A 14,741-nucleotide genomic window follows, 5' to 3' on the forward strand; every position below is an offset into this window, starting at 1 on the left:
GCTCAGCCTAAATTCTAATTTTGTACCATCTGTACCATCTAACATGGTGTTTATATACAGGAGTATCTACCACATAAATATTTTCTAATGTTACTGAATATCATTAATGCAATCAAAAAATATTTTAAAAAATTAAATGTGCTTAGAAGGAAATGTTTGTGGTTACTCAAAGTGACACAGTGGCTTATCGTATTTTAAAAAATAAAAGCCACAAAATAAAGCAGGTGTCAAAAATTTAATTTCTTCAAATAACAGTACCATAATTCTAAACACTGAGATTCCAAACCAGGGTATCTAGTAATGTATTTATATTTTTAAAATAACATCTTCCATGCTTACTGATTTGATGAACCAATATCATTACAACATCCATAACTAACCAAAGCAATCTACAATGTCAGTGCAATCTGTATCAAAATACCAACAGCATTTCTCACAGAACTAGAAAAATAATACTAAAATCTGTATGGAATATAAAAGACTCCAAATAGCCAAAATAATCTTGAAAACAAAGAAAAAAATTGAAGGTATCACAATTCTAGCTTTCAAGATATACTACAAAGCTATAGTAATCAAAACAGAAGGGTACTAGCACAAAAAAACAGATATATAGATCAATGGAACAGAACAGAGAGTCCAGAAATAAACCTACACTTTTTTATGGTCAATTAATCTATGACAAGGAGACAAGAATATACAATAGGAAAAAGTCTCTTCAATTAATGGTGTTGTAGAAACTCGACTGCTCCATGCAAAAAAGAAAGAAAAGAAAAGAAAAGAAAAGAAAAGAAAAGAAAAGAAAAGAAAAGAAAAGAAAAGAAAAGAAAAGAAAGAAAAAAGAAGAAAAAAAAGAAACTAACAAACAAACTGGACCACCCTCTTACAATATACACAAAAATAAACTCAGATGGATTAAGGACCTAAATGTGAGATCTGAAACCATAAAATTCCTAGAAGAAAACATTCAGAGTAATTTCTTTGACATTAGCCATGGAAGCATTTTTCTAGATGTGTCTCCTCTGGCAAGGGAAACAAAAGCAAAATTAAACTATTGGGACTACACCAAAATAAAAAGCTTTTGCACAGGAAACCACCAACAAAACAAAAAAGGCAACCTACTAAACGGGAGAAGATATTTGTAAATGATATATCTGATAATGGGTTAATATCTAAAATATGTAAAGAACTTTTATGACTCAATACCAAAAAGAATCAAATAATCCAATTAAAAACTGGGTAGAGGACCTGAACAGACCAGACCTTTCTCCAAAGAAGATAACCATATTGCTAACAGACTAACCATCAGGGAAATGCAAATCAGACCGACACTATCAGTGATCACTATCAGTGACAGTATCACTTCATACCTGTCATAATGGCTAAAATCAAAAATGTAACAAACAAGTATTGACAAGGATATGGAGAAAAAGGAACCCTTGTGTACTGTTGGTGGGAATGCAAACTGGTATAGCTACTGTGGAAAACAGTACGGAAGTGCCTCAAAAAAAATTAAAAATAGAATCTCCATATGATCCAGCAACTAACTCTACTACAGGGTATTTACCACAGGAAAATAAAAACATTAATTCAAAATGATATTTGCACCTCTGTGTTTAGTGCAGCATTATTTATAACAGCCAAGATATGGAAGCAGCCCAAGTGCCCATCAACAAGATGTGGTATGTATATACAGTGGAATACTACTCAGCCATAAAAAATAATGAGCTCTTTCCATTTGCAACAACATGGATGGATCTAGAGGATATGATGCTCAGCAAAATAAGTCAGAGAAAGACAAATACCATATGATTTCATTCATATATAGCATTTAAGAAACAAAACAAAGAAAAGAGAAACACAAAAAAGCAGACTCTAAAATACAGAGAACTGGTGGTTGCCAGAGGGAAGAGGGTAGGGGGATGAGTGAAATAGGTAAAGAGGATCAAGAGTACACTTATCTTGATGAGCACTAATGTACAGAATTGTTGAATCACTATATTATACACTTGAAACTAATATAACATTGTATGCTAATTATACTTGAATTTAAAAATGATTAAATAAATACATCATATCACATCTGAGGACTCCATACATTTTCTCTCTACCAAGAAAGGCAAGAAAATTTCCTTTTCTCTGTGTTACTAATTCTGAATATTTCTCCCTACCCCAGTGGCCCCCCACATCCCTATCCTCTATATCTTCAGAATTCAAAGGCAAAGTTTGTTGTCCCCAAATACTTAAGTAAATGCTTATCGATTTTCTCCTAACACAAGGATCTTCACCTTTACCTGGAACATCTCACTGTGCAGTCACCTTTAGTAACCAAAGTAGCCTCTTAGGGGTGATTTTTCTTTGTGGACCTTGATACTGCCTTTAAAGTTTACAGTCATAAATTGTTACCTACTGAGAACAACTTGTCAAACTTGACTAAATAATTACATAGACACCAAAAGAAAACCACCCTCTGACCTGTCATTGCATTACCTTGTCCCCTAATTCACAGAAAGCATGGCCTACATTTTGAATAACTTACCAACATTATAAAATGAAATTACAAAACATAACTAGAAGATTCAAAAAGAAGTGATCTTCGAACTGTAGGACACCATTTGTTATTTGGTGGCACCTTCTGGGAAAGCTTGATATTGCAGCTCAGCTCTGTTAAACATAAATTCCTCACAAAAGCAAGTGGGAAAATTCTAGGAGCAGGGAAAGAGTGTTGATGACATAATAATGTGAAATCCACAGCCATGAGAGTCTGTTATACTTGAAGCAAGTATGTGTAAAAAGTCAGAGATTCCTGGATGTTTCAAAGCTCCTCCCTCACTTCAGGCTATGTATGTCAAACTCAGCTCTAAGGACAACCTATCACTTCCTGTAGGCTGTTGGTAAAAGCCCAGATCAATAGATAGGTCAAAGAAATATGATTCATAAATGTAACAATATGTTATCAAAGGCTTTCACAGCAGTGATACCAAATTCATGAAATACTTCTCTGCAAATGTAGTATGAATTCATGGGAAAACAAGATTTGCTTCATTACAAAATTCCTCTGGAGTGAACTCTCTGCCAAGTGGAATCAAATTCTGGCTCCACCACATGGCAACTTTGGGTAAGTCTCTTAAACTTTGAGCCTCAGTTTTCCCATCTATAAAAAGGGGACAATAGTACCTCTTTCAGAAAGCTGCTTTGAGGGTTAAATAAGTCAAAACAAGTCAAGTGCTTAGACTGGTGACTAGCACATAGACAGTACTCACTCAAGGCATGTTTAACTACAACTATATGGCCTCCCCTATGGTATGGTAAGGTTGGCCATGAAAAGACCATGTTGAATTGCATCTTTGATTTTGTGTCTAACGATGACAAATGAGACAATCAGGTAAAGATCATGGGCTCTAGAATAAAAAACAACAGTGCAATGACTCGGCAATGCAGCTCTCTTGAAGGAGGCTCATGGAATTTACTGAAAGATCCAATTCAATACAAGTAAGTAAAAATGCAGGGTTTTGGCAATTATTGATGATAACTAACTCTGCAATAATATAATCCCGTCTGTCCATGGCCCCCAGCTACCGAAAGGCTTCTAAAGAATTATTTAAAACCTGAGAAACGATTTAGGTGGAGTATGGTACCCAACCAAGAAAAAGATGAATGAAGCTTCTAACTCTGTTTTAAAGTAAAAAATCTCCCTTTACACTGCTTCAAATCCTTTTTTGGACTAAATCAGGAAAGCGGCTGAGTAAGTGGAACAGTTGATTGGCAGGACCATCCCCCCCTCCCCTCAACCCATCACATCTTACACAAAAGCCATTTGAAAACAAGCCCAGGTGAAATGCCTCCCCGCACCCAACCAAGTTAACCTTCTTCTATTTTCATGCATGTTCCACACCGAGCTGAATCTGGCCGAGAAAGAATTGCAACCCTTCAGGTATGTTTACCTCCAGTTATAAAATGCAGAGAACAGAATCTAGAATGGGAGTCGTGGCCCCCGCCCCCAAGCAGGGCAGCCCTTTAATGAATGGCCTCTCCAGCTGCTCGCTCACCATACTTACAGACTTTACAGCTTTTGCATGTGCTGGAATTACAAGTCATTAAAAAGCCACTTTGAAAACACAATAAAGACCTTCTTCTTGGACTGTCGCAACCTTCCATCACATAAAAACCTGAGGCCACTGCTTCAACAGCAGGACGTTCACTGCCAGCTCCAGACAGTAGGCAAGGAACAGGGTGGGGTGAGAGGAAATGAGGCAGAACAAAAGATGGGAAGTTTCTTTTTCCTTCTTTTTTTCTTTTCAAAAGAAGCTACTACTAAGGTGGCTTGCAGGCTTTATTCTGTGTCAGCACCACTACCCACCCTTGGTAAAAAGCTACCATTCCATGAGATTTCATCTTTTTTCCCTCAGGAAGATTTTATCCAAGAAAACACTTAGGCAAACCAAAGTATCAAAAGACAGGATTATAGCCTCCTTCCTCACCCAGCTGGCCAGAGTATGTAACATTTTACCAAATGTAATCTGCCCACTTTCAAGGAAAGACTATTAGAACCTTTAACATCTGAGCTTTTAAATTACAATTAAATCTCCGTGAAGCACAGCAAAAAGCAAAGGCAATGATAAGGAAATACTACCATAGCCAAATCTGATTATACTTATTCCAATTTTATTTTACTCTTTTTCCCCTACTTCTCTGCTGTGAATACCAAATTTTCTCACATCACAAAACAGTATCAACTCAATAGACTTCTCTTCAGATGCTAAGTCATATAAAAAATCCTAGGAAATCACAGGAAGGGCAATAGATATTTGAGTTCTTTTTAATTGTTAATTAAAGTTTAAACAAGTTAATACAAACTATAATTACAAACTTTCAGCTGACACAGATACAGATCCTCACCCTTCCAGCTGTTAGCATAAGGACAGTTTCCATAAATGACCATTATGACTACAAAATGATAATTTCCTAAACTAAGAACAGCTTTCCTCCAATGGGAATTATCTAGGTCCTTGAAGGTAAAATATTCTTAATGCTAACATTTATGTACATAGCAAAAACATGTTATCATGTTTTCTGCATTTGCCAAATGCTCACCCACTATAAACCAGTCCTTCTGCCCCCCCTACTCATACAACTTGTAACTCTTGAATTCCATAGGGGGAAAAAATCACTGATGGACTTCATGTAACAAAACTAAATTTCTTTAGAAAAGAAAAAACGCTTCAGAGATGTATTTTCAAATGATTCTGTAAAAAATAAAAATAAAATAAAATAATTAATTAATTAATTGATTCTTTGTAACATTAATAATAACCCAGAGGTAAGTCATTTCTTTGGATGTCTTTCTTTAATATGAATAGCAATAAAAAAACAACTAAGTGCCTAACCTAACACAGTGCTAGCTATGTTCTTGTCCTTTATCTATTTTAATTAAAAAGCTAAAGATCCTGGGAAACTTTGGCTTAATTTGTGATTTAAAATTTACACTCTTCATCCTGTATTTTTCCACTCACTATACAACAAATGCATATCAATATCAAGGCCATATACCTCAAGACAAAATTGAGAGCAATAGGACATAGATGCCTATTTCAAGTACTTTTCCCCCTTGAAAACATATAACCCACGCCCTTGAAAAAGGACACGAAAATTCTAAATTATTTTTGAAAGCAAAAAATCTCTTGCAAAGCTATAGGTTATAAAGGTTTCCAGAAGTCACATCATACATAATCATGGCTAACTAATATTTTTTGCCTAATGTGCTATGTGCTTTCTCCAGACCGATCTTTTTCACAATAATCCTACATAGTAAAACACTATTATGATATCCATCCTACAAAAGAACTAAGAAACACAAAAGGTTAAAGTGCTTGCCCAAGATTACCGGAAGAGCTGGGCTTCAAAATACCCCCTAATACCACAGGACAAGCTCCTAATTTCTTGATTACTTGACTGACTACCTACCTACCGGCCTAAGCACTTGACAAATAAGTGATCACTCAAAAGACACATAGACCATATAAGGATGGATGTACTTCTACTTTTCTATGCAAAATATATAAAAATCTTAACCAAAAAGAACCGTATGAACAATCTAAGCTTTCTACTCAATCTTAAGAACACTGATTTTATTTTTATATAAAACCAGAATCTAACTTAATTATGCAAAAGCTTCTTTAAAAAGTTCTTCCTTTTAATTGTAACTAATGTGTACTGAGGTAAGATGTTTACTTCCCAGGCTTCCCAGGTATATAATCTTTTCTTCCTAGCCCTTCCTAATTCTTCACATTCTTTCAATTTCTTTTCTTCCTCTTTCGTCTGTTTCCAAGTTATCCATGATCTCTGCTCGTTGTGTCTAAAATTACCCCCCTACCCCATATGCCGAAAGTAAACACAAATCTGGCTCATATTCAAGTAACAAAGCTGGAAAGGATGTTAGAGAGATCAGGTCATCTTATCACACTTACTCAGATGCAGACACACTTACCACCATGACATTGTGAACAGTGCCCCCTGAAAAGTTGGGTCCCAAGCTATCAAATCCCTTACTGGCCAAGGAAGGATTTGGGCTCCTCACTGCTCTCCATTACAATGGCCTCCCATTCCTTCTGTCTTGCCCACAGGAGGGACACCAGGTAGGAAGAAGGCCAAACAAACATGATTTCTACTATTGGATAAAGGGAATTTCAGCCCCCCTTTATCTCCTTTACTCACAGAAAGGTGTTTTGGGCCCTGGCTTATTTAGAACCACTTTGTCAATTTTCTTTGTCTCTACCACCTACATTTCAGAGAATTAAACCAACAACAACAACAGTAAAAGCACTACTACCAGAAAACCGATAAAGAAAATACATTTGTTGTGTTTTATACCCAAATAATGCCCAAAAGTCTTTAGAGGCTTTCTCTGTAATGATGGGCAGAACCCACTATAAAAACTCCTATAACAATCACTGGATATGTGGCTCTACTATGCCATGAACGGTTTTTGAAAACTTGCTAACTACTGTAAGGAATTATAATTCTAACTCTTCACTCCAAAAGATTTTTTAAGATATTGCGTTGGATAAATATACTAAGTTGAACATGAAGTTTATGAAAAACCGTATCTTATAAATCATATATAAAAGGGAGGGAGCAAGAGAAAATGAAAACAAGAACACAGAGTTATCTAAAAAAGATGATTATTTGTGATAATTTCATGTAGAGCTTTGCTTTATGAATGTCATTTGATCTTCTCATAAATCAGCAAACATAAAAGAAAGATGCCTTTCAGAATTTTGACGACATACTATAAGGAATACACACAACCTATGACATAAAATTTTTACAAACCCTTACTTATCCACACTAATTACAATGTATTCTGATTTTTCTTAATACTGCTAATGACATGCTAAATTGGTTTCATGGCTCACCAGTGAATCACAAGCCACAATTTGAAAACCTCTGCTCTAAAAGAATCATAATATGTCAGAATATAGAAAGACAAAGTTGCTAAACCTGACAATCTTCATAGACTAATCACATCCCAAGAGGCTCAATGAACACTTTTGGGTGATTTGAAATAAAAGTCAAACACAAAAAATTTCCAAATAACATCTTAAGCATTAAGAACGAATTTTATACTAAGAAGAGACTAAGTAAAAAGCACAGGAGGAAAAAGAAATGCTTGAGATACTGGAAGAAACCCATTAGTTCTCATCTCCATTCAATAAATTATCACTAAAAAACATTGACCAAACACGGGAACAAATTACCCCAATCTCGTGTATTTTAATACTCTACTCCCAATCTGATCCTCTATTAAAATTTCAAGATTAGAGACGGCTGGGTGGCTCAGTCAATTAAACGATCAACTCTTGGTTTCAGCTCATGTCATGACCTCAAGGTTGTGGGACCAAAACTCATGTTGGGCTCCACATTGAGCACAGAGTCTGCTTCAGATTCTCTCTCTCTCCCCTTCTGCTCCCCACCCTCCACTCGCTCATGCTCTAGCTCTCTAAAATAAATTAAAATCTTTTTTTTTTTCAAAGTCAAGATTAGCTATAGAGGATAGTAGAGACAACTGATGCCATGTCCTAACCGTGGCTGCCCTTCTTCCCACCACAAATGCATAAGGGAGAATCTGCTACTAAATCCTCCTACCTCTGCCAGTATTTGAATTAGAAACATGTGTATATGGTGAACTCATGGGACAAAAAGAGAAATAGTCTCAAACTGATATCTTTTAACCAGATATCTTCCTTGATCATTGTCTAGAAATAATGGCAAGTCAAAGTAAGGAGATTATTTGGACTGATTGTGATTAATAAGCAACTAAAGAAGGCAAAAGTGTGTTAAAAAAAAAAAAAGTGACCATGATTTCAGAGTAAATAATGTTCATTCTCTAGAAGTGGAATGGAATACTTTTCAAATTACTAATAGTTCTGTTGCTAGAAGCGTAAAATTTCTTACACTGGTGGAAAATTAGATAGATAACATGAAAATCCCTCCCAACTCTGAGGAATCTGTATTAGTTTAAACCTTAAATCAGACAACATTTCAGAGGGATATTAGATGGTCACATGGTCTTTTAGGCATCCACAAAAGATAATCCTGCCCATCAGCAAAAACACAATGAAGATTGCATTCCTCATCCCCTCCCAAATCAATGGCTAGCCAATGAAAAAGAAATTAAATGTTTCATTTTCAAAATACCACCACTTGGTTTCATGAACACATGTAAGTCAAAATCTACCAAATTATTCATTTTAAATATATATGGTATATTACAACATGAATTAAAATAAAACTGTTAAAAAAAAAAACTATTACCAGCTTTCCATCTTTGTAAACAAATTACTTGATTGCACTGACCAAAAAGATCAACATTATAACCGCACCCAATATTTTCTAACTTTCTCTCTTAAATTTATCTCTCATATTACTAAGTTTATTACATTCTTCTCACTCTCCTAAATCAGTAATCACTGAAAAAGCATAGTAACTAAGCTCTAATGAGCATCTCAATTTTTCTGCTGCTATTCAAATGGCCCATTATTATGCTATGGAAAGTATCTTTCCTTTAACAATTTAAATCACAACCCAAATGTCTGCAGGATTTCATTTCCTTCTTTCCATTAGTTAAGAAATTCATTTCTAGGCACTTCCATGCTACCATTTCATGGTTTAGCTGTCATTCTCTTCCCTCACTCTTTATCCTGCAGCCATGTGAAATAGACTCTGAAGACTAACAAGGTAAAGATGGGAAACCAGCAAGGCTACTCACATCAGATTTGGAGGACATGTTCTCCTCCACGTCAGAATCGTTGGGATCCACAATATCATCAAATGGCGGTAAGGTTGATTTCTTCTTCTCGGATGTCTCACTTTCAATTTTGACCTTTCCCATCTTGACATGAGATTTATCTTTTATCTGTTTTTTGTCGGCAGAACAAGTGAGAATCAGTGGTGGTGCGCTAGAAAAACTTTTAAATAAAGCCTCTGAGCTACTCTTTTTCCTTTTTTTGGCTGAGAGTTCTTCAGAATCTGAAATGGGTGGCCTTTTACTAGGAGCCTTCTTGTCTTGCTGTCCACTGGTGATAGTGAGTAAGTTACTGTCTGGTTTTGGCTCTTTTGACATGGGTTTCGGTTCCTTGAAGGCCATCTTAGGAACGATTTTTTCTTCTTTCAGTGGTTTATTTTCTTTGGGTTTCTTAGAGGATTCTTTGGAAGATTTGTTGTGATCCCTGGAAGGTTCTTTGAAGGCACTTTTATGTTCTCTGGAGTCTTTAGAAGGTTTTTCCTTGTGCTCCTTCATTAATTTGTGAGGCTTTGAAAAACTGGTGCTGCTGCTGCTGCTGCTGCTGCTACTGCTGCTGCTGCTGCTGCTGCTGCTGCTGCAGCTACTGCTGCTGCTGCTGCTACTGCTGCTGCTGCTGCTGCTGCAGCTACTGCTGCTGCTGCTGCTGGTGTGGATGCTCCTGTTAGGGTCCTGCAGAAACAGGACAAGAAGATGTGACTCAGAGCTGCAGAAAACGAGGAGGTGCAAGCCAGCTTCCTGGCATTTTCCACCTATACAAAGAGGACCCCTCTTTGATTGCTCTCAGATGCATTATAAGAGATACCCAGAACCTCAGTATAACAGGTGGGCATGGGGTGTGAGTAAGGGCCATGATGGTCAAGGAATTCAGGGAAGCCAGTTGTTTACCTCATCAGGACAAGCATGGTGCTCAAAACATCTCAGTTCAACAAATGTTCACTGAATACCTGTTCTAGAAGCTATATAGAAGGATAATACATGGCCCCTATTCTTAATAACCAGGACGTAACTAAGAGCTGTGGTGGTTCTAAGAGCTACCGATAACGTGGTAAGACAACAAAAACAAGGAGGTAATAAATTCTGTGGGAGGTGCGGGACAAGAATAATTCAGAAATTTATGGAGAACTCACATCTAAAACTAGATCCTCAAGGATAAGCAGGCCATTACTAGGAAGAGAAGAATGAGAAAGTACTTGGAGACCAGGGACTAGAGTGAACCAAAACAATGAGGGATCAAAGCACAGCTTATACTTGGGAAGCAGCATTTAGCTACAGCAAAGATTGAGAATGAGGCAGAAAAATAGCGAAGGGTCATAGAGTGAGCTGGATAATACTAAGATTTAAATGGCTTTTTAATATAAAGAATCACAAGACTCAAGAAAGAAAATAATTCTCCATCTGAGATAAAAAGCAATTATTTTTTGATGTCCAAATTTCAACAGTTATGGAATATGTCTCCATCCACTAGCAAAGAAAAAAATATCTAACAGAACAAAGATTTTACCTAATAGATACTAAATGGACTGAAAAGTTTGTAGTAATTACTGTTGGGCAATGATGAGGAAAGGGTTCCTCACTGCTTATTCCATTCCAAATGTGTTACCTATTTTTTCACTCATATAAGTACCTCAGAATATATAACCTATATAGAGCCTTTCTATTTAGGGGCACCTGGGTGGCTCAGTAAGCTGAGTATCTGCCCTCACCTCAGGTCATGATCCCAGGGTCCTGGGATCAAGCCTCTCAGCAGGAAACCTGCTTCTTCCCTTCCTCTCCCTCTGCCTGCCACTCCCCCTACTTGTGCATGCACATGCGCACACATGTGCGCGTGCGCTCTCTCTCTCTCTCTGTCAAATAATTTTTTTTTAAAAAAAGAAACTTTCTATTTAGGAACAAAATTTAAATCCATACTTAACATATTTTTTTTAATTTTTTTTTTTTATGATAGTCGCAGAGAGAGAGAGAGAGAGAGAGAGAGAAAGAAAGAGGCAGAGACACAGGCAGAGGGAGAAGCAGGCTCCATGCACCGGGAGCCCGACGTGGGACTCGATCCCGGGTCCCCAGGATCGCGCCCTGGGCCAAAGGCAGGCGCCAAACCGCTGCGCCACCCAGGGATTCCCCCATACTTAACATATTTTTGAACCCCTACCATTAATACTAAGAATACAAAACAGAAGTAAATCCTGAAGATGTAAAAAATCCACACTAATACTATAAAAGAAAAGCTCTTTATTGCTTACTTCCACTTCCTAATGGAACCAATGACAAATGTCCAAATTTTCATCTAGAACTTACATCTCCATGGTTTGGTAATTGTGCTGTACATCTAACTTACCCACTTAAATCCATGATACATAAGCCAATCTTATATCCCTTCAATATCTAGCATGATACAGAAAAGATACTGCGCAGAGGTTATGCTTTTCACTAAAACGAACAATACTTTAAGAATCTATGCCCCCCAAAAAAGAAAGAAGAGGAAAGAATGTACATGAATGAACATCGAAAAGTAATAATCAATGTGAAGGAAAGAATCTAAAAGGCAACCTATAGAATGGGAGAAGATATTTGCAAATGACATATACATATATACACACACACACACACACACATAATGGAATATTCTTCAGCCATAAAACAGTGAAATCTTGTCATTTGCAACAACGTCAATGGAACTATAGAGTATTATGTTAAGCAAAATAAATCAGTCCAAGAAAAACAAATACCACATGATTTCACTTATTTTTTTTTTTTAAAGTAGCCCAAGGTGGGACCTGAACTCATGACCGTGAGATCAAGAGCTGAGCTGAAATCAAGAGTTGGACACTTAACCAACTGAGCCACCCATGTACCCCAATATATGGAATTTAAGAAACAAAACAAACAAATATAAGGTGGGAGGGGGGCACCAAGAAACAAGACTCTTAACTATAGAAAACTGATGGTTAACAGAAGGGAGGTGAATGGGCAAAAATAGGTGATTAGGATTAAGGAGGACACTTGTGAGGAGCACCAGTTGTTGTATTCAAAAATCACTAAATTCTACACCTGAAACTAATATTACATTGTATGTTAACTTACTGGAATTTAAATAAAAACTTGAAGAAAAACAAGACAGTAATACTCAAAATGAAAAATCATTATCCTATGTTAGTGAAATTATGTATTTTTTTCTTCTCACAATTTTTTTTCTCATTTGCTCACCACCAACAACAAAATGATATATAGCAATTACTCCACTGATTTTTCTCAAGGGAGCATTTGTTTTCAAACTTCTAAAATGGATAAAGTTACTATGCAAAAACATGCTTTTATGCATCAAACTAGATGATTCCTTATAAAACATCTCAATCTGAGATTTAAAAGCAGAATGCTAAAGATAGTATTCATATTACTGAAACTACATTATTTTATAAATTCTATTACAAGACATTTCCTGGCATGTTAAGCAATACTATGAATAATTAAAATAAAGTATAATGGGCAAACTAAATTAAGGAAGAACATTTGAAATCTAATATCCTTGAGTTTGTTTTTAAATTGGTTTGTTGACTCACTGAATTTTGGTAATTTGCAATCAGTATTCTAATTATGGCTCTAGAACACCCAAGCACTGCTGCTTAATATTCATCCTTCATGGAGTATTACACATATTTTTATAAATGTGACTTTTAAAAATACAGATTTTTACCTACCAACATGTTTTCTAATATTAAGCATTTAAAAAAAAAACAGTAAATTTTGTACCAAAAAAAAAAAAAAAAACCTTCTACAGGAGTCCTTTCACGATTTATTTTTAAAACCTTTTTGTAGGATAAACCAGAATTCTTAATGCAAGTACACAGTGGTATATGACACAGACTCTTGTGTGTCAGATAGTTTAAGTTCTTTTCTTAATTACATACATATGATGTTAAGCATAAAACTTCAAAAATGTCATAACTTTTTACTCCCACATTGGTCTAGGTATTTAATGCCCACTGTCAGCTTTTCACCAACTCAACAAATATTCACAGAAGCAAACTACCCAGCTGTTTTTGCTGCTGCCCCTTTACCTAAAAGCTTTCTTTAAATTAAGAAGTAAAAAGAAAAACATTTTCCCTAACAACACCCCAGGTAAATATTTAGGAAATAAGAAAAAGGTGGAAGAATGGTTCCTAGAATACAGGACGTCGTCTTAGCCCTGGCCAGTAATAAATTACAAAGTTCAGGTGCCCTGTCCCCCAGCTCCATAGTCATACATGCAATAATTGTAAAACCAAGGCTTAGACACAAAGTCAGGAATTAAACTGTTACTGACCCAGAATAAAAGCTTTTACTGATTCTCAGCCTATCTATACTATATATATTGGGAGATAAGTCACTGGCTTTTTAAAATTGTTACTGAACTATTAACCTCAACATTAAGTGCCACTAAGCAGAACAGACTAATTACTATTCAATGTGAAGTTTACACATGTTATGTAATTCAAATTCTCTTTGCCTGAGGCTCATTAGGACAAACTGAGTATCAATATTAGGGAGAGTAAGTGTGCATAATTCAAATCTCAAATATTTAAGGCAAATGAGTATTTAAACATATACATATTTGCACTAACTTTACTACCTGTGAATATAGGGTACAGTATTTTCTTTCATCCTCTCAGATTCTACTGAATGCTTCCTTGTTTTAATTTTCTGGAAAAGAACAGGTCCTTTTAATGTATAATCTCTTCTAATACTACTTGTCAGCAACTCTAGTAGATAGCTTGCGAAAAGGTCTTAACTAGAGGACAAAATAAGTTTTTCTGATTATATGTGGCTTCCAATTACTGGGTTATCACCATTTCTTCCTAATACCACTCATAATGCAAAGCTCATTCTTTCTCCAGCTCCTGTCTCTTCTCTTTACCTATGCTTTTATTCCTGGTATCTGCCCTACTTCAACTGGCTTTTGTGTTGTGCAAGATGTTCAGATCATTCATATCTTGTTCAATGAAATTTGCATACGGACAAATAATCTCTCCCAGAAGAGTTTTATTTATCCAAAAGCAATAAACTCTCCTTTAAAGGGTTATTTGTTCACAGTGCATCTGAAAAGGACACTTCTTAGAAACTGTAATATAGTCCAAAGAGTTTATGCATATGAAAGGCTGGGTAAAACAGTCAAAGATCAATTTTCAAACTAAAAATCTCTCCTGTAACACCATTAAACACATGAAAAATTTCAGAGGGGTGAAAGACCATTTGCAGCTATGAATAAAGTATAAAAATTCAGGATTCTGGGGAAAGAAGGGACCTTAAATTGGATTTACCTCCCCCAACTTTAATCCCAAATCCAACTCATTTACCTTCTTCAACAGTCAGCTCTAGGAAATAACAGATAGTGAATGAGGCCTAAGGAACGTGGCCATAAGATTACAGGCATCTTGAAAGAGGACTGATATAAATAAGGCTTGCTCTG

The 14,741-nt window shown here is 36.0% G+C and overlaps 1 protein-coding gene across 3 annotated transcripts in view; it reads right to left on the reverse strand.

The window, feature by feature from the left end:
* MLLT3 (MLLT3 super elongation complex subunit) overlaps positions 1 to 14,741 on the reverse strand; it is a 279,534-nt gene that overhangs the window by 66,936 nt on the left and 197,857 nt on the right. For all 3 annotated transcript variants that reach the window (XM_038552508.1, XM_038552509.1, XM_038552510.1), the window contains exon 5: positions 9,266 to 9,970. In XM_038552508.1, coding sequence (XP_038408436.1) covers positions 9,266 to 9,970 — 705 coding nt within the window. The remainder of the gene's footprint in view (positions 1 to 9,265; positions 9,971 to 14,741) is intronic.

This window comes from Canis lupus, chromosome 11 (assembly GCF_011100685.1).
Source record: "Canis lupus familiaris isolate Mischka breed German Shepherd chromosome 11, alternate assembly UU_Cfam_GSD_1.0, whole genome shotgun sequence".
In the NCBI taxonomy this organism is placed as follows: Eukaryota; Metazoa; Chordata; class Mammalia; order Carnivora; family Canidae; genus Canis; species Canis lupus.